This window comes from Podarcis vaucheri, assembly GCF_965113315.1.
Source record: "Podarcis vaucheri genome assembly, chromosome: 8".
Lineage (NCBI taxonomy): Eukaryota > Metazoa > Chordata > Lepidosauria > Squamata > Lacertidae > Podarcis > Podarcis vaucheri.
Window position 1 is genome coordinate 72,059,008 of NC_138766.1, and position 21,320 is coordinate 72,080,327.

A 21,320-nucleotide genomic window follows, 5' to 3' on the forward strand; every position below is an offset into this window, starting at 1 on the left:
GTAACGACGACGCCTTGTGTTGGCATGTGGGGCGGCTGCCGAATAGAGGCAGGTTAGAAAGAGTTTCTTTTTTCCCTGCGCTGAGGGCGGCGTCGGAGAAGTATAAGAGGCCGCTTGTTTGGAGGACTGAATTAAATCCGGGTTTTCTGTTCTCAGCATCTTGAAAAAAAATGCTCCATGGCAGGTAATGCCACTTCGAAGAGCTTTCAGGGGCAAAGTCGTTGGTGGGCTCTCTCGTTTCAAGTCTTCCCCAAATCCGGGTGAAATAGCTGTGTCAGGACAAGCGGCGTGTGAGTTTTCCAGAGCCTTTCTACCAGGCCATCTCTAAGGTGGTAAAGCAGGGAGGGGAAATGCTGGCTGCAGTTCAAGCTGTGGAGGCATTGTCGATGAAAGGAAGGAAGGGAGTTGGTTTTTGAGGCGGAGAGAGCCTCGGTAGCTGCAAAGTGTGGGCGGAATCGGGCTTATAACATACCTGTTAGAAGAGATCGTACCTCTCTCTCTATTCACGTTGTAACGTGAGCTTTCTCCCCTCTGAAATGTCTGCCGTCAGCTTAATTGGTATGTAGGCATCTTTCCCTCATTTGGTTCATCTGTGCGATGAGGAAGAAGTTTCAGAGCTCTTCAGTCAGCGCAGCAATGCAAACAGTTCTTTTGCAAGCCACATTGTAAACTATAAATGTATTGGCTGTATTGAGGGCCCTCCTGTAAACTTGTATGTTGACGGTTGCTGCTTATATGGAAGATGTTTAAATTATATGTTTAGAAGTTATGACTGACCTACATTTTGAAAATTGGGGTGTGTCTTTCAAGTTTCTGATGGTGTTACTGAGAAATTTACCCTGTGGGGTTTAGTTCTTCTTAACATGTAGTATGTCTTTGTAGCTGCAATCCCAAGTAATCTTTGTTGAATGTAGTGAGACTTATTTCTGAATGAACATGCATAGGCTTGTACTGTGCAGAATAGTAACTGATTATTAGCTGAGCTATCCTGATTGTCACTGCTGTCAACGACTGATCCAGTTGTCTTTTGCCTTGAGGAGGTGTAGGGTAATAATAGCCTACCTTATTTCTAAAAGTATTGGTAAGCTTTTGCCTTTTAAAGTTCTATTTGATGCATTTCAAAGATCTTGAAGCAGTTACAGCTATTGTTAACCGTTCTTTTTTCCTTTACAGTGCGCAAATGGCAAAGTTTATCTTTCAAGTAATCGAGACAGGCAGATGAGAATATGAAGAGAAACAGGAAATCCAGTCTTGCCATTTCATTGCAGTCTCTGAGAAATTAAAAAAGGAATATGTGTTTACTTTGACTGTGAACAAAGTATCCTGTGGAGAAGCTGATCATGACACAACACTGAAGTGTGAAATGCCTGGCAAGATGGGTATCTTTGTACTTCTGACTTTGAGCTTAATCTTAAACTTGACACATGGGCATAGCTTATTCACATGTGAACCCATTACTATCCCAAGATGTTCTGGAATGGCCTACAATATGACATTTTTCCCCAATGTGATGGGGCACTATGATCAGCAAACTGCAGCTGCCAGAATGGGGGTGAGTTGTTCTTTCTCTACCGTACATGCTATAAATATTTTTTCTGTTATATGTACAAATGTGATTCTGTCAGTAAAAAGAATTCTAGGTAAGACATGTTCAATATTACACATTATGAGGAAAAACCTAGTGTTCTGAATCAAGACTTGAAATAGTTACCAAACGCCTAAAAATCATAAAGAGAGAGATGCAGGTACAAACATAACTGTATGGGCATGTGACCAGATTTTATTTTATTTTTTTATAATCATATTTATTAAAATTTCCAATAATAACAGAGTAAGAAAAATAAGAAAAATAAAGAAAAGAAAGAAAAAGAGAAACAAGTTTAGACCCTTCTTTTCATAGCCTTCTTTCTGGGACTTCCTCCTTCCCCTCCCGACTGTATTCCCCTTTCCCTAAGTTGGTTCCACAAGTTCTCATCCCATAAACCAATTTAAATTTACACAATCTTAACGTCACTCCTCGTCTTATAATAGAACAAAATTTTCCCCCCAAGATCAGCTCTCATTCCTTCCACGAGTTCCCCCTTTCTTAAAAAAAAAAGAAAACAAAAACATATAAGATCAAAGTTATAAAGAATATAAGATAGAAAATATAGAAAAGTTCAAAAAGTTGGTTACATAGCCTTTGGATTCTAAGATTCCCCCTCCCTTCCCCGGTTTTGATTCCCCATGTCCATTTGTCTGTATGTTGTCGGCCTGGAGATCTTAAGTCCACAGCCAAATTTTTCTCAGTCCATCTTGCCGGTTTCTTCAAATTTGGTTGTTTTAATAATATTTAACTTCAAAAATCCAGTCTAATAGAGGCCTTTAATTTTCCTTAGTCATTTGTTGCTCCTCTCGTTGTTCTTTCCGTGTCGTATTTAGTCATTTGCTCTTTTATTTCTTGTTTTCTCAGGTTTCTGTCTTGTTCAGCTGTCAAAACATTCTTGTTCCAAAATTTAGTGTCTCTACAGAGGTTTGTTATTCAGGGACAAAGACTTACGTCCAGTTCCTTTCTTGCTTCAATAGAAAATTCTATTGTATTATGGTCACCTCTGTAGACAAAATAGTATTTCAGTTCTGCAGCTTTCCCAGGAGATAAGACCTGTGCACATCCCAGAGTAGTTTTCCACATACGACACTTGTAATGTCCCGAAGCCCCTCTAGGGGGATTGCAGTAACTTTGTATCCTCTAGTCCAAAAGTCAATTTGTTGTTTCTTTTTCCCCGACAGTTTATATCCATATTTATATCAAATTGTAACAAAATTAACCAGCAAAGAACTTGTAACAAAATCCTCTTTATATTCTCCAGCTTTGACAGCTCCTTTGACAGCTGTCAAATTCTCCATCTCTCTTCGCCAGGCTCTCCGAATCGCCCCGGTTCCCAGGGGGGGGTTGCCTTTTCCCTCTCACCCTCGACTCTTCTCCTCCAGCACAGTTCTTATAATTCACATCGTGGAGTTAGTAATTTTTGTCATCAATAAACTTCTGAATCGATCTTGGTTTCTCAGTCCTTGTTTTAGCATGTTTACAATCAGGGAGGGGACTGACTTCCTTTTTGGATCCCCCCCGCTCGTGCTGAATCCGAAAAAAAATTCCTTTTTTTCCCTCCTTTTATACCCGGTTACCCAATTACTCACGGGTTATCGCCAAATGTCCAAATTTTCAAAGAAAGAAGCCAGCGCTCTCCGTCGAATGGCATGCGGCTGCGCTCGGCAGGGGAAGCGGAGGACTCAAAGCACCACGCCACTCCCCGGCACCCGATCCGTAGCCTTTAAAAAGGCTCCTTCACAAGTCGGGAGGGCGATAACGATGCCAGCCGAGTCACCATGTCCACGGGCTCCGTGCCCGTGGTTTTTAAGGGTCCCCGCGTCGCCGGCGCGGTAGGACCCAGCCCCTGCCAAGCCGACTCCCTCCGGAGCTCGGAGGGAGTCCGCCATTCGGCGATGGCGCCAACCCGGAAGGCATGTGACCAGATTTTAGTGTCTATTCTTACATGGTTTGAACCTGAAAATTAATAAAAGAGCTCCTACATCCTGTCTGAATAAATGTATAGAAGATCTTCTGTATTACCTTTTTAAATCTTCAAAGTGTTTAGTCATCTGAGCTTCCTGACTGTTTATAGCAGGCGACCTTGTGCTGTATCCCCTCAGGCCACTGGCATCTGCATGCAGTTGGCATAAAAATTCATTGCTGCCCATAAAGTTCTAAAATATGAGATGCATCTCTTCCACAGATCTCCTAACTGGGTATAAAAGCATAGGTGTAGTAACTCCTCAAATAAGTTTCGTTCATTAAGCTAAATGAAAGGAGTGTTAAGCTTCTCTGAAGTTTATTCTTGTCTCTAACATACTCCTTCAGTTACAGGTAGGTAGCTGTGTTGGTCTGCCATAGTCGAAACAAAATAAAAAAAATCCTTCTAGTAGCGCCTTAGAGACCAACTAAGTTTGTTATTGGTATGAGCTTTTGTGTGCATGAAGAAGTGTCCGTGCACACGAAAGCTCATACCAATAACAAACTTAGTTGGTCTCTAAGGTACTACTGGAAGGAAATTTTTTATACTCCTTCAGACTAGACATTCACAATTGTCTATGGTGTGATTGACCAAACATGCCTGTGAATTAGGGATGTAATCTAATTTTTTAAAAAAGAAACTTAACCATGTGGGTTTGAGTCAATTAATCAATGAATTGTTAGAAGGTGCGTAAATTTCCATGGGATCTTTTTTCTAAAGAAAAATGTACTTTAAAAATATGCATATTTTTCAGCAGGCTGTGTCAGAGAAATTCTTTTTTCTGTCATGGAAGGCAATACCTTTTTTTAATAGTGGTGATTACTATGTACAATGCTTTCCAGTAATTGTAGTGAACATTAATTACAATTTTGAAGCAATGTAGGATGTCTTTTTACTTGATCTAAATATTTTTAATAGTTTGACTAAGCGCATCTGCCTGCTTGCTGATCTGTTCTATCTAGGTGGTGCAGCTATAGAGCGTTGGCAATGGAAAAAGCAGACATCTCTCATGTGATCACCTGCACTCTCCCTCTGCATGGTACAGTGGTGAGGAATGAGCCCAGTTGTCCTCACCATTCCACCAGCTTTGAGAGCATGAGCATGAAGAGACAATAGGGTCAAGGATAGGGCAAGTGATAGTTCCTCTGAATGCCCAATTATCCTCTCCCTCTAGAAGCCTGTACCTGCTCATGCATTCTTCCTTTGGGTGCTGGAGCAGGAAGAATTAGGCCCAGCAAAGCAGCTGATGTTCTTTGGAGGAGCAGTCACCACTTCTGCCTACTGGGCAGTATTGCGGCAAAAATTGGACCCACACACCCTGCCATCCACAGGGAGAGTGCTGTTTAGCGAGTGGTTGCTCCTTCCATGACTAGAGGTCTCTGCTGCACTGCCCAGAGAGATGGGTAAGCAAGTTGGCAGAGGCAACCTCTTGAGATTTCTTGCCAAGTAGTACCTTGGGCCCAGTCCTCCCTATGACAGTGTCTATACCATGAGCAAGAGAGGTAGTGGGAGCAGCTGCTGCTTTCCTTTGCTTGTGGATGGAGGAGGTGTTGAGGGTGGTTTTTGTGGGCTTCCTGGCTAGGATGTTCTTTCTCCTTCCTGCGCTTCAGCCTCTGCTACAGAGCAGGGGAAAGGAGAAGAGATTGCTGTTTAGTGTTTGCCAGTTCTCCCTAGAAGTTTTAATATGTATGTGTTAGTGTTTATTTTAAACATTAACATTTATAATAAGTCTCCAAAAGCATTAAACTGTGAATCCCATGTAGACTTTGGATATTTGGAATGATAAGAACACGAGTGAGGGGCACATTGCTATTTTCATCCTTCGCTTCCCCTCCCATTTCACCTGGAAGGAAGATGTGCATCCTTCAACCATCTGTACTGTTGAATCCTTATTCTGATTTCTGTCAGACACTTCTAGTTTTGGTGGTATATATTTTGGTGGTGTTTTCTCATATCGAAAGATTTCTAAGCACAAGCAAATATTTGTTTGTGACAAGAAAATTAAGGTACCTGTGCAATTAGAAATTGCACTGAAGCATTCCTTATTCTCTTGTAATATAACCGTGACAAGTCAGTACATGTAGGAATGGAGAACAAAACTTAATTCACTTTCAGTGTTTTAAAGGATATGTCTTCTAATGTTGCAGTTCTAAGCACAATTTCTTGGAGCATATCCTATTGAAGCTAGAGGCACTTGCTTCCGAGTAAGCTTGCATGGGACTGTGCTGTAAAACAAGACTAAAACACTAATAAGTAGACAGATTTTTAGCTCTGTATATGAGCATCCATCAGAGCTAATGAACAAAGTGATAAGTAAGGTAACATTGAGACAAAAACAAAACAAAACTCATGCTAGATGGAAGTCTAAACAGGCTGTGTAAGGAGCCTCAGCGTCATAGTAAAGTTTTATGAGTGATAAAAGTAAAGTTCAGTGATGGAACTATTGGAAGGGATTTTGAAAAAAGTAGAAAACATTGAAACTTTGTAATGCTATTATATACAACTATGGTGTACCTGCTTTTGGAATACTTTGTATGCTTTCGGTTGGAATTAGTAGGGAGAGGATTTGAAAGCAGCAGCAAGTACAGCAATATAAAAATATAGTGTACCCACTTTAGAATACTTAGTGCAACTTTTGTGTAGTCCTACAAAAAGAACTTGAAAAGGTACAGAAAATGGTAACTATAGTGATAATGGCATGATGATGATGACTCATCCTTTAAAAGTCTTATGTCTTTAGCCATTGTCGTCATTCTCTCATTGTGAGCTTTTCCAGGGTATCCACCTGCCACTATTTGAGAAAACAACAAAAAGTCTTGTAACACCTTAAAGACCAGCACATACAGAGAGAGCACATGATGGAAGAAAGGGAAAATTAAACAAGTAGAAGAGTTGATAACCGAAATAATAGGTTTAAGCTGTTTTGATCCATAAAGATAATTCTCTGCACCATGCAGTGCTACTGTGAAATTGCTATCCTGATAGTCCTCAAAAACTATTTCTATAATGCCTCTTTGTTTCAGATAGGTTAACTTTGCATCATGCTTTCGGTCAGGCTAAATTGTCATACATTTAAGCAGTCTTCAACCTGGGCCAGTTTTATATTGTTGTAATAGCTCAGTGGCATCAGCATACTGGTGATGAAACTGCTTCATCCCAAATCAATGCAGTCCACTTTTAGTTGTGACTAATAGCTCAGTTAATGGCTCTGCTTTGCTCCTTCCTTTGAGGGTTTGTTCCTGACTGGAATGTGTCCTTGAGCTCTGATAATGTTTCTTGCCTGCTTGGATAGAAGATAGAGAGGGGTATGTAGGAATTAGTATACTGTACAAATAAAATATTCATTGTCCTTTGCTTTGCCCACTTTTGCCTGTGACCCCTGGAAGGTTTCCCAGAAGGGAATGCAGCCCTCCGACCAAAGCCAGCCTGCTCGTGAGGTGGTATGAAGTGCCCACTTCAGGTGGCAGAAACACAAGAGGCAGTGTTTAGCCCACCCCACTGATTCCACCATCCCCAGAATACCCTCCCCTCTTGCCAGTGAGAGGGAGGCATTCCAGCATGTGGTGTTGCACCTTGTCTTCCCTGTTCCTGGGCAGAGAAGCCAAGCAGCAACGCTTTGTGGAATTGCTCCGGCAGTGATGGGGGGAGCAGCGACAGAAGTGGTGAGAGGGTGTGGGAGCACACAGCAGCAATTCCCATTTTGCCTTAGGATGGTAATGAAATGGGAGGGGTTGCTTTTCTGACTGAAAGTTTCCTCATCCCTGCATTATAGCAGGATAAGCTGCTAGTGCAAGCAGCCTGTATGCTCACTTGATATGGAGGAAAAAATGACTTCTTGCACCGTTTGGGGTTGTTTTTCTGCATGCATCTGAGGATGCCTCTCAAGAAAAATAAAAAATATTAAGCTTTTGTATTTGTGCAAGGAGGGGACAGCTCTTTTCACATGTATCCCATCAAATTGCAGTTCAGTATGCCATCTGATAACTAGATTGAAACTTAGATAGACCTAAGTTCCTACTTGGAAGTCAGTGTTCAGAGCCATGACCATGAGTATTATAAACTCTAAAACCACTGCTAATGGTGCGTCATAACTCACACCCAAGGGACTCTCCTCAGTTACTCATAAATCTGAACTTAGCGGTTCTCTCTGACCAAATGAATTTCTAACTTAGTTGCAAGTAGGGAGAATAAATTATCACTTGAAGTTAAGGATTGATTTGCTATCCCATCAGTTTGCTAAGATAACTGCAAATGCATTTTAATGTATCAACTGAACATTGCTGTCTGCTTTACATAACTGAATCTTAATGATGGAGATGAATTTTTTAAAATTAGTTCTGGGTATGGAAAGTAGCTGATGGGCAGCCTTGTGTGAGTCGCATTTCTCTTTATTTTTTTAAATAATATTTATTGAATTTCCAAAAATTTAAATTTAAACACTACAAACAAAAAAGAAAAAAAGAAAAAAACGGAAAAAACAAAAAACAAACAAACGAAAAACAACACAATACAAAAACACTACAAAACTAACACATAAGACAAATAAAACAAAACAAAGACCATTTAAAACATATTAAACAATTTCAATGTCATATCTTTCGTTCGCTTGTTTCCACGACTTCCTCACACCTCCCTTTTCGTATTACACATCAGTTAATTATTTCAGCAATTCCTTTCCATCTTCCCCTGTTTTCTATCCTATAATTATCTTAACACATTCTAACCTTATTTTGTTCCCTTTAATACTCTATTGATCTATTCATACTTAATTCCTTATAACATTTCTGCTAAAGCCATATAACTTCATTCCAACTGTGTTCTAACATTCATTAATTTTGCAATATTTCTATAAATAGTCTTTAAACTTACAGTCTTCTTCCATCAGCTCTTCTTCCTGGTCTCGGATTCTGCTGATTCTCTCAGCCAGCAAAAAGCAGATGATTCACAACAAAACTTAGGGGTCTGGCAGGGCAGGTCCACCTCCTTCTTTAGCATCCGTTAATATCTTAAGTTTTACTCGGGGCTTCCTGCCCTGCCAAACAAATCTAGAGATGTCCCTCTGCCACCTCCTGAAACAATCCCTCCCATCCAAAGCCTGCAATGTTTGAAACAAAAACAGCATCCCCAACATCACAGCAACCCTCATCCCCACCACAACAACTCGGCCCAACAATAACCACTTCCAATTTAACCCTGTTTCCAAATCCCCCTTCTCTTCAAGCCAACGTCCTTCACAATTGCCCTTGAATAAATTCACATTTTCCTCGGGTAGGGCTCTGATCCTCAATTTCATCTGTTTCTCTTTAAGTTCAGTCAAAACCATTGTCAGCTTGAATTCATAAAGTTTTTCTTGAATGGATGGGACTCTCTCCAGTTGAATTACTTTAACTTCAGCAGCAAGGGTTTTCTCTTTAACTTCATCCGCAGTTTGCCGTATCAGGATAGATTCCTGTATCAGTTTCTGGGTGGTTTCTATATTAGTATTCACCTTTTGTCCCAGGTTATTTAAACTTTCTACCATTAAGTCAGTTTTAATATTTGCAGCATCCACTTTCATATTTATCACATCCATTTTCTTGTGAAGTTGTTCTAGCGAGTCATTTATTTTCACTAATACAACTGCTAAGGCCTCTTCTGGCGACATTCCATCTTTCCCATCTGCCATAACACTCAATAGATTCAAGGTCAATCTCACAGTCTCACGGGTGTTATCTTACCGCTGGAAATTTCCCAGCCCAGATCTTATGTAGCCGCCAGTTTCAAGAACTTCCACTAGAGGGAAACAGTTTCTATTTGTATTGATACATAATATCCTCTTATAGGCACAGTTGAAACGACCCAAAACTAATTTCAAAGTTGCTTTCACTGCTGGAGACAGTAGAAACAATGTATCTTCTCTTATACTAGCTGTCAATGAACGGTCCAAACGCTGTCAATAAACATCCCACCAAACGTCGGACCTACTAGCAGCCCGTTCCCAGGGTCCAAGCGGCAGTATTTTGCCTCTCTTGGTCTCTTCCGCAGGCAGACTCAGTCCACAACTCCCCCCCCTCTTCTCCTGCCTCCAAGGGGGGGATTATATTCTTTACTTATGGAAATTTAGTCTTTACAAAAGGCTTTCCAAGACTTCAGCTTGCAGCCTCAATTGCTTCAGTCTATTTACAAAAGGGGAAGGCTGACTTCCTGTATTGAACCTTCCCCGTTTCAATGCCAAATTAGACGTTTTTAAAAATCCAATTTTCCCGATTAAGCTCTACTCACGGGTAGTTACTTTAGAGTCAAATTGTCCACAGGAAAAAGTCAGCGTTCTCTGACAACAGCTATGCGGCGTTGCTCTGTGGAAGAAGCAGATGATTCGAAGCATCGCGCCGCTCACCCCACGTCGCTCCGGATCCCCGAAATCGGGTTTCCCCACGAGTGGGGGAGGCGCAAAAGGTGCTCGCCGAATCCCACGCTCACAGGCTTCTCCCGCCTGTGATTTTTAACCGGTCTCCGCCTTCACCGTGGCGGCCAGACCCAGATTTTTACGGGGCTGATCGCCCACTGAATTGCTCAAACTGGATCTAAACATGGCAAAAAGGTGTATAAATCAAAGGCTGGATGATGCGGAGCTATACCAAAATTTCTTAGCTGGTGGTGGAGCCTGCTCGCCGTTAAATCTCGGCATAACCCCTATCTACCATGCTCTGTCCTACTTAACATCGCTTATGGCCGCATCTCACCGATATGCCTTCATTAGAGCTAGGTTCAATGTTTTTCCAACAAACGTGCTGAGACATAGATTCACTAAGGGCCAAGTCCCTTCAATGTGTGCTTGCGAAATGAAAACATCTGAATCTCTACATCATGTTATGTTTATCTGCCCTATGTACAGTTCAGTTCGTGCTAGTATACTAAACTCCATAATCCAGCCTATGGCTGACAAACCAGTAGACCTACAGCTTGCCTGGGTTCTTCAAGATGTGGATCCTTATATTACCCTACAGGTTGCTAAATTCCTAACAGCCGTCCTCTCGTACAAGAGACGGAATGGAATGTTAGCTGATTATTGATAGTTATAAGAATTTTCGATAATGACATCAGGTATTGATTTTAGCGGAGTGTCTAAATTTTTAATCTTCATCTTAAATTTTTCTTTTGAATTGCCAATATTTGTCCTTGTGAGCTGTGAATTGTGTTATATTACTTGCGGCTTGTACGAGACCGCTGTTTTATTTGATTTGTTTTGTGTGTTGTGCTTTATGATGGGCGTAAAGCCGAATAAACATTTTGATTGATACGGGGCTGATTTCTCCCGATCAGAGGAATCCAGCCATTGCCAGAGGCGCCTCCCCGGAAGTCGTGTGAGTCGCATTTCTCAACAATAGTTCCCAGTCTGGGAATGAGATCTCCTGCTCGGATTTGTTGAGAAGGTGAAAATATTATGGATTTTAAATATATGTGCTATTCCAGGAAATCTTTGGTGTTCATTTTTTTATCAATATTTTATATAAGTTCCTTACCAAAAAAGAGAACCTAATAATTTTATTTTCCAGGAAAACAACAACTCCCTTTCAATTGTCAGTTCTAATACAAGCTGCTTTGGGATTATAAAGATGTAATTCATGTCATGGACATAGTTTAATAGCCACAGTGGCAAATAAAGGCCTTGTTTTAAAATCATAGATAAAAATGCAAACCAGATATGACCTAGCTAAAATCCTATGGCATACTGTTCTATTTCTTTAGTTCAGAAGTTGCCACTTCCATGTTGAGAGATACTATTGGTAGATGTACAGGCGTACTTTTTCTTTCTGTATAAGGTTGGTAGGTGAGAGAAGGAACCAGTTGGGTTGGAGACTGCAACACTCTTGTCAAAATTCTAAATGTTCCCATGCCCCCTGTGTTCATTGTATGCATGGAGTTACCCCAACCTTGCGAGAAACTTGTGACTCTGCCCAAAGTTTCACTCTCTTCAGTCTGAGCGGGGATATGGACTCAGCTCTCCCTGGTCAAAGTCGAGTGCTCCAGCTGCTCTGGATCTTGAAACTTCTCTTGGGACATGGTCCATTAAACTTAAAATATAACTAGAGGTCTGTATGGGCAGTACTGTCACAGTTGCTTAACAAACAGTTTAATTAGGTAATGTGTTACATGCTTACTAGGAAGTTGCATTGCAAAGCAGAATGATTAGTCCCCTAACTTAAGTTGTAGAGGTTTGAAAAGCTAGCTTGGAAGTCAGGCTTGCTTTATGTGAAGTAATGCATATACATAGGTTAGAAAGGGATAATACATGTGATTAAGAGAAAAGCTATTTTTAAACATCATTCTTTCCTTTTGGAGAAAGTGAATGATGCTGCGCCTCCAGTTCAGGCAAATGTGGCTTGTCTTGCTGAATGTGTGTAGCTTCCAAGTCTAGTGTTTTAACTTTAATACATTAGACCAGGGGTTGCTAACACTTTTGGGCCTGTGGATGCAGGTAGACTTCTGAGAAAAGGTTGTGGGCACCAGTCACACTTCATCTCACCATTGTAAGAATTGAAAGGTGCACTAGCTGCCTAGCCAAGAGATTATCCCCTCCTATCCATGCACATGCATGCAGCACAGACACACTTACATGCATACATATGTTTACACACATGTGATGCATCTGCGCCCACACACTCTCCCTCAGCCAAGCAGCTAGACTTGAAAAGGGTTAATTTTCCCCCAAGCCTAATTAAGGATGAGTGTGATATTTCTGGAGAGTGCAGCTAGGGAGGGAAGTTCCAAGGCCACATTGTTCAGCTTTCTCCCCAGCTGCAGTTGACAGGAAGACCACCCCTCCTCCATGCCACAGCAATTGTAGCATAGGGAGCATTTTTTTAATGGCTCACAGCTTTGAAGGGTTTTTCTCGCCTTGCTGTGGAACACCACTCATCACCCCTGCCAAAGCACTGTGGGCTACCACAGATGGGTTTTTGAAACCTAATTTCAGCAGGAGGGTGGGGATACTGCTGTTGCCAGATTGGGAGGTGTCAAGGTCCTCTTATGGACACTAGGGGTGGCCTTGGTGTGTGCAGTGCCTGTGCGCACAACTTTCTAGTTGCAGTGGCTGATGTAAGTAGACTGACATATCTTATATTCCACCCAGAAACCCATGCTGCTGTCTTGGATCCAGTAATTTTGCTGGTGACTCATTAGTATGGTTTGGTGCCCAGTTGCCAGACTGTAGTTTGGTAATGATGAGCAGGCCATAGGCTTGCCTACTCCTCTTCTTTCACCCTTCCTAATTAGCTTTAATTGAGGTCAGTGTTACATCTAACTGGCATGATTGCATTACCACTAATCATAGTTGGCTTGTAACCAGAGACAAGGACTTGAGGTGCTGACCTAGAGAGGGTGAGAGCCAAAAGGGGAGGGGAAGAACGCTTCTGAATGTTCAGTTACAAAACTATGGTTTGACAATGAAACTTTAATGGACTCTAGCCTAAGGCAAGTAATTGCCTTGTCTGTCACTCATATGGCCTCCCTGGCATTTGACTGGAACCTTTCAACTGATTTCACTTGCATTAAACCCAGAGAAACACCTTCACAGTTCTAAGATCACAAGGCAGTTGCATCTGTGAATATGCAGTGTATAAATGTTGAAAGTTGCAATAATTACATCTTGATCCTGATAGTGTGGTGTAAATGTAAGGGATAATTTGCTGGTTTTAGCCAGGAGAAGTTTGTGTTCAAATACATACATATACATGAAGCTCTTTGGGTGGTCTTGAGCATGTTTGTGGACTTAATTAGATAAACTTTGTTAGGTACAAAACCAAATTTTCAGTAGCACCAAGGACTACTGGGGAAAAGGAAACCCATGGTTTCTTTGTTTCTTTGTCCTAAGGTAAGTGGGGTTCAGATTGGAACCTAAATTAAGTTATTGCAGTGGTTATTGATTGCCTCAGGCCTTGCTGCTGAGGCAGTGTACAGTCCCATTCTCTCCTCTTTCCTTCAGAAATTTGAACACCAAATTTCCCCAGACCCTGAGAGACAAAACCCTCTTTAAATACTTAAGAAACAATTCTTAATTTCCTGTAGAGGAATGATCTCAGTTATTGTGCATTCCTCCATGCTAACAATTCAACTAGAGAATGTGTTTTCCTCTGCTCTTGTTGTTGATGGTTGTTGGGAAATGTGGACTTCCCATGTTTATGGAAAGTTTCCAGTTGGCCTATTTAATGTATATGAACAGTAAAGGGAAAATATGTCTATTTATGCATCTTCCAGATGGCCATTGAATATAATAAGCAAAATAAAATTATTTCATTTAGGTAAGTATAGAACCTGGTACTTTGGAAAGCATCATCTGTCACTTTTAACAACTAGCAGAACGAAATTACCGAATGCAAAGTGAGCAATAGGGCTCTGGATATTTAATTAAACATGTAACATGGTTACAAGAAACAAAATATGATGTGACTACTAGAGTATTCACAGTAGAAACCTGGAATTTATTACAGTGGCAGCAGCTACATTTCCTCATCCAACTGTTGCTGTCAGGTGTGGTTGTGTGTATATAAATACATATACACTTATTTCTCGTTATCTCCCCACCCCCAACATTTGATGCCTGCTAAAAATATTCTTGTTTAAACAAGCCTACACAGATGCTTAGAAAGTTGAAGTAATTTTAATCTGTTTTAGTATTTTAAGTTTTGTATGTGTTCAAGTAGGGTTGTATTTTTTTCCCCTTGATTTTTTTTTGTTTTATCTTGTAAACTACTTCGAGGGGTTTTTTTTACAGTCAAGCAGTGCATAAATTTTATGAAATAAATAAAATAAACAGATGAAGTCATTGAATTGAATTTTTGAATTGAATTTACTTTATTACGGTCACAGACCAGCATAAGCAAAACATCTAAATAAATAGCATAACATTGTGAGTCTAAGCGGATAATTGTTAAATAAATGGGAGCAAGAACCAAATGTAGATTAAAACATATACCGTACATAGAATATTTAATTAGGCATAAATAACGGATGAGTAAAATCTGATAATAAAAATTAAAAAGACCAGTTAAAACAGCTATATGGGGTGAGGCTTCAGAAGTGTGGATCTAATAATATGGGCCTTCAATTTAGGACTGAATTGTAGCATAGACCATCCTTCGACAAATATCTATCATGGCAGCGCAAAATCTGGTGATTGAATATGTGACTTCTGGGCTTTCGTCCTATAGTAATAGGGAGATGTTGTGTTGTTCTGAACACCCAGGGAACTTATATAAGATGGGTTGGATAAAACTAGTTCGAATGTTTACTTACCTGGCAGGGGAGACACCTTGATCATGATGAAGTCATTCTATGCGTACATTCCTTAAACAAAGAGTCTATATATGCCTATAGAATGAAACTCTCAAAAGCCTTTTGGTGCTGAATTTCTTGCTCTGTGGGCTTGCTTTTTTGGTCAAGTTTTTTATTATTTCATTTTATAATGCATATACAGTGGTGCCTTGCAAGACAAAATTAATTCGTTCCGCGAGTTTTTTCGTCTAGCGAATTTTTCGTCTTGCGAAGCACAGTGCCGGAAAAGTTTTGGAAAAGCTTCAAAAATTGCCAAAAACCTCAAAAAAGGCTACCACGCCGCGTTCTATGAGTTGCTCCTCGAAGTCAAGTCGCAACTGTATTAACGGTGTTAAGAAAAAGGAAACAAACTTGCAAAAAACGCAAGACGTTTTCGTCTTGCGAAGCAAGCCCATAGGGAAATTCGTCTTGCGAAGCAGCTCAAAAACCGCAAAACCCTTTCGTCTAGCGAGTTTTTCGTCTTGCGAGGCATTCGTCTTGCGGGGCACCACTGTAGAGCAAAGAGAACAATTATAACAGCAGATGAAAATTAAAAGATGAAAAACAAAAGTATAAAATAGGCATGAGTACAGTTGCTCATGGGTTAAAATAACAAAGTCCACGTAAAGACTATCAGCGTTATCAGATTATCAAGTATAGTTCTAGATTTACCAGGCTTGTCTTCAAAGAGGTTTGTCTTGGAAATGATGGTTCATATATGCTAAATCATATAAAATGTGTCTGGAAGTTATAGTCCTTGTTGAAATCTCAAATTATGCATGGTTTTACCCCACTATACATATATTCCAGAGGTGAGTGGTACCAAGTGTCCAGTGTAAGATTTTGGGCTGTTTTACATTGAGTTGCAATGACTGTTCTTGCTGCCAAGATCATATAAAGGACCAATTCTTTTTGACAATATATTTACATTGGTTTCATAAAAAATATTCAGTAACATTAATTTTGGACAAGAAACAATAGTTTCTTTAGTAATGTTGATCATTTCTGTCAAAATTAAATTCCAGAAATCTTGCACAGTCTATGGGCTTTTAGCAGCTGCTGCAGTGGGCTTCTGTGCTTCTCCCTGGAGCCAACTGCTTCCTGATGTTTTAAAAAGTTTTATGTTGACCATGTTAAAGATAGATGGGAGTTGCATAAATCTGACTGGAAAGAAATTGCAAGATGCAAATGTCCAAATTCAATGTTTTGTAGTCACATCTTTCAATTCGGTGCACACTCCAGTTTTTTTATATATACCTCCAAACTTACCTTTCCTCTTCTCAGCAAGATGCTCTAGGAATCTGGCATTGCCTTGAAGACTGTGTTTCTCTATGCAGGGCAACAGCAGCAGTAGGAGAGATGGGGAAATGTGAAACATAGCTATTGGCAAAGACAGATGAGAGAAGATGAGCTGGAGTGCCCTCAACATCCACTTAAACACTTGTTCCACTTCTGAAATCTCATGATTTACTAATCTTTTGTAACTCAAGTTCTGTAACAAGACAGTGTCAGTTTTACAAGAAAACTCTGTAGATGTGCTAATCAAAGTATCATTTTCCCTCTCCCAAAGGATTTCCTTCCTCTTCTGAATGTCCAGTGCTCACCAGATATTCATGCATTTCTTTGCAAAGCATTTGTGCCTGCCTGTTTGGATCAATCGCGTGTGATTCACCCATGCCGAAGTCTCTGTGAAAGAGTGTACTCTGACTGTAAACAAGTGATAAACACTTTTGGAATTAATTGGAACGAGGAACTTGAATGCAGCAGGTACAGTGTTTTTAATTCTCTTTATTTCCAATGGATTTTACTCTGGCCTAAGACAAAGTCCTAATCCATACATTCATGCAATAAACTTCTCTTTGCTTGTTACATATCAGCGTGTGTGCCTCCTCCACACAGATGATCTTCTGTATAAACGGATGCTCTTTGTTGCAATCCATTTGTATGATGACATCCATCACCCCGAATTCATGCGGTTCTTCCATTCGCCCCTTTTTCTGAGGGGGAACAGTTGTGAATTGGACTCCCCAAGATTATTTGTGATGAGAAGAGTGTGCCTGCTCTTTCAAGGGGAGAGAAGCACTGCCAGGTTTATGCGTATGCTTGGACCAAGTGTATCTGATGAAGTGAATAAGCAAATTCGCTTTGCATATATATTTCAACCTAGACACTTCAACTTTTCTGTTCCCTTCTGCACAAGCTCTTTAGTGCTTTGGATTCTTGCTCATCCATATAGGAAACAGAGGTCATTACAGGACTAGCATGCATGGTAGTTGGTAAACAGTAGTTGAGGTGAGGAAGACTCTGAAGAATTAGGAAAAACTCATACCTTGAGCCCCCATCTCCTCAAAGATGAAGCACTTTGAAAGGAGAACTTTATTGTTGCCTTTTATTCTGCCATGGTCATCAAGGACATAATATGATATCTCCTATAAAGGACAACATGTGCATTTGGAGGCCACTTTATTTTAAAAGCATTTATAAATAGCTTTAATACTTTTTTAAAAATCTATGTGTTATACAACACATAAAGCAATGGAAGCAGTGGCCAGTCATGCCTGGGTAGCTCAGTTGGTTAAAGCATAGTGCTGATAATGCCAAGGTTACAGGTCTGATCCCTGTATGGGACAGCTGCATATTTACAGGAGGCTGGACTAGATGGTTCTCATGGTCCCTTTGTTGTTGTTGTTTAGTCGTTTAGTCATGTCCGACTCTTTGTGACCCCATGGACCAGAGCACGCCAGGCACTTCTGTCCTCCACTGCCTCCCGCAGTTTGATCAAACTCATGCTGGTAGCTTCGAGAACACTGTCCAACTATCTCGTCCTCTGTCGTCCCCTTTTCCTTGTGCCCTCCCATCTTTCCCAACATCAGGGTCTTTTCCAGGGAGTCTTCTCTTCTCATGAGGTGGCCAAAGTATTGGAGCCTCAGCTTCACGATCTGTCCTTCCAGTGAGCACTCAGGGCTGATTTCCTTAAGAATGGATAGGTTTGATCTTCTTGCAGTCCATGGGACTCTCAAGAGTCTCCTCCAGCACCACTCATGGTCCCTTACTTCTCTACAATTCTATGATTTCATGGCTGCATCTGTCAGGCAAGTGTTTGGCCTCAGCTATACTTGCTTTGGAAAACTCTTACAGTGACTACTCCAGTTTACTCTTCCTGGAGCTGCCTTGAAAGATGTTGGAAGAATGCTGTGGGTTGCCTCTTGACTGGCAAAGGCCACAGCTATTTTAGCATACCTGTACTGGCTTTCTGTTAGCTTCTAGGCCCTGTACAAAGTGCTAATGAAAACTATTAAAAAAACCTATCTGCTCTGGGGTCTGCATAGACAAGCATTTCCTCTCATGTGTACCTCACTGCTCCCTCAGATCTGTGGGCATGTACTGCTTCAAAGGGCACTTTTGTCCAGGGTTTTAATCCCTGCCAAATCAGCAAACAGGGACTGAATCCTATTGCCTTGGCTGCGCAATCTTGGAGCCCCTGATGGAGCAAGATTGGCTTGCAAGCTGGAGGCTCCTCACCCTTGTAATTGAGGTTATGTTTCCTTTAAAAAAAATCCGTTTTTATTCTTTGCGATCCCAGTCCCAGTCTAGTTTTATAACCAAGCATCTGAAGTATGTGCTCTGAGCCTCTAGGCAAATAGCACTGAGTGGTCCCTCTGCATTTTCTCTTTCCTTTCTAGGTTGGAGGATTGTGATGAAACTGCTGCTGTCACTCCTTCTCTCACTACAAAATCTCATGACACTAAGAAGACTCCAGGACAGCCCCGAAGGGATTATGGATTTTGGTGTCCACGTCATCTGCAGATCTCCAGTGGCCAAGGCTACAAGTTTTTGGGAATTGATCAGTGTGCACCCCCCTGTCCCAACATGTACTTCAGTAATCATGAGCTAGACGTCGCCAAAAGCTTCATTGGGATCGTTTCAATTTTTTGCCTTTGCGCGACTCTGTTCACATTCCTAACGTTTTTGATTGATGTTAAGCGGTTCAGATATCCAGAGAGGCCAATAATATACTATTCTGTTTGTTACAGCATAGTGTCTCTGGTGTACTTCCTTGGGTTTGTCCTGGGAAATAGAACTGCCTGTAACAAGGTAGATGAAAAACTGCAGCTTGGAGAGACAGTCGTTCTTGGTTCTCAGAACAAAGCCTGCACAATTGTTTTTATGGCTCTGTACTTTTTCACCATGGCTGGAACTGTGTGGTGGGTGATCCTCACAGTCACTTGGTTCCTAGCTGCCGGACGAAAGTGGAGCTGTGAAGCTATTGAGCAAAAGGCAATGTGGTTCCATGCAATTGCCTGGGGCATGCCTGGCTTTCTCACCATTATGCTGCTTGCCATGAACAAAGTGGAAGGTGACAACATCAGTGGTGTTTGTTTCGTTGGCCTCTATGACCTGGATGCTTCCAGATACTTTGTCCTTTTGCCTTTGTGTCTTTGTGTCTTTGTTGGATTGTCTCTCCTCTTAGCAGGCATAATTTCTCTAAATCACGTGCGGCAAGTTATACAGAATGATGGCAGGAATCAAGAAAAGCTGAAGAAATTCATGATTCGAATCGGTGTCTTCAGTGGCTTATACCTGGTACCATTAGTGATGCTCTTGGGATGTTATATCTATGAGCAGGTGTACAGGAAGATCTGGGAAACCACTTGGGTTTATGACCATTGTGTTAAGTTCCATATACCTTGCCCTTATCAGGTAAGGGTGAAATACTTGCACAATTTATACCTCAATAATTAAGAATATTGGTATCTCTTACTGCTGCTGCACATGTATGCAATGCTGGGGATTTGATTGCAGCAACAACTGTGATACTGCTTTGTCTATTGTTCTTCAGTGCTACTAAAGCCTCTGAGTGGTCCTACCCTAGTGTTCAATGTGGAATCCAGTCTTTCTTTGATCAGTATTGTCCTAGAAAGTATAATCTTTGAGTACAAAGCAATGGAATAAATTTCTCTTTAGAACCCTCCTTGAAGATGTTAGTGACTTCTAGCTATGATTTCCTAAGGAGAAAATTTAAAAAGACTGTCTAAAAACAACAGCAAAACTAATATGCTGCTGACAATAATCCTTCAGATTTTACACCCATCTGTTTGTTGCTTAAAACATGTTTTTCCCCCCACTAAAATAGATGGGAAAGTTATCTACATTGCATATTAAAGTGAGGTTTTAAGTCACGCAAAAATGGGGAAAAAATGAGAACAGAAGTTTATACTTGTAGATTGCAACCTCTGATCTAGTTATAACTAGGGAAATGTTAATTCATTTTGGCTGCTTATGTAGTTCTCTCCAGATGTGAACTTCCATCAGCCCCAGGCAGCACAGCCCAATGGTCAGGGAGTATGGAAGCTCTAGTCCCCAACATAAAGAGGGACCACTTTGACTATCCCAACCTAGATGCATACTGCATTTATTCCAACATAAGGATTATTTAAGCAAAAATACTTATAGCAGAGCATTTCCTTTTTAGTGGTATTACTTTATTACATTCAGCTTGGTCCAAGCTTTTTAAAATAACTATTTACTCAAAATAATATTTCTGGCATCAGCTAGTTAATGATCCTCAAGCTAATAAAAATAGGCCAGGGTGGTAATGGAGAGACCTGAGTTGGCCAAGCTAATACAAAATAAAAATCTGAGCACTAGGTAAGACAGACAAGTTAGCTCTTGAGTTAAATATCATTGCCTTTTTTGAGCCTGTTCTTCACGAGAGTGGATTAATTTTGCAGCGAACAGCAGAAAAGACACTGGTACATACCCCCAAGGCACTCTGAAAATCCTGCCACCTCTAATTAACTTCAGCCCATCAGTTCCTTCGTCTTTCCTGTGTACTCAGATGACACAACTGTGTTACTGTACAGAGTATCACTAAAGAAATTGGTTAGTACTGAGTACTTTAGAAGAATTAGCGACACTTGTTATGCATTTCTTCCTTCTATACAGCTGTGGCCACATTTTTTGTGACTTAACTGTACCTGCCTTCAACATTTAAGAACACAGGCAAGTTCTAAAGAAGTTTCTTCAGGCTTCTCCTAAGGGATTTCTGGAATTGTAGTTTTGTGATGCTGGAGTAACTTAACTGTAAAGTGTTGTGTTTTTTCTCCTATTAATACATTTTTCCTCCATTCTAGCAGGGGTTTCAATGCAAACCCCATCATGATCCTGGAGCAAGGCAAACTTCCACTCCCCACCAACTACTGGGCAGGGGGAGCACACCTTGCTCCAACAAAAGAACAGTGGGGAGCTCACTTTAATCTCGCCATTGTTCCTTTGAAGTCATGTAGGCACTGGCCTCACAAATATGGTAGGTGTGGGTGCTTTGCCAGAAAGTGCCTAACAGGCCGAACTGGGACCCCTGGCAGGCCAAAGTTTGCTACAGACTGGGTTCCCTACCCTGAGGCTTATTTCTTATTTTTGTGTCATTTTATAAATAAATTAAAATCACACCATTCAGTACTGTGTCATAGCATCATA

The 21,320-nt window shown here is 40.9% G+C and overlaps 1 protein-coding gene across 3 annotated transcripts in view; it reads left to right on the plus strand.

Moving 5' to 3' along the window:
- The window catches only part of FZD6 (frizzled class receptor 6), a 28,070-nt gene that overhangs the window by 265 nt on the left and 6,485 nt on the right, over positions 1–21,320 (plus strand). The window contains exons 1-4 of one of the 3 annotated variants that reach the window (XM_082235640.1): positions 47–184; positions 1,174–1,552; positions 16,414–16,610; positions 18,527–19,544. In XM_082235640.1, the coding sequence (XP_082091766.1) occupies positions 1,364–1,552; positions 16,414–16,610; positions 18,527–19,544 (1,404 nt within the window). In that variant the 5' untranslated portion in view covers positions 47–184; positions 1,174–1,363. Of the gene's footprint in view, positions 1–46; positions 185–438; positions 559–1,173; positions 1,553–16,413; positions 16,611–18,526; positions 19,545–21,320 lie in introns of those variants that run through there. The other 2 variants (XM_082235641.1, XM_082235639.1) reach the window with 2 other exon arrangements.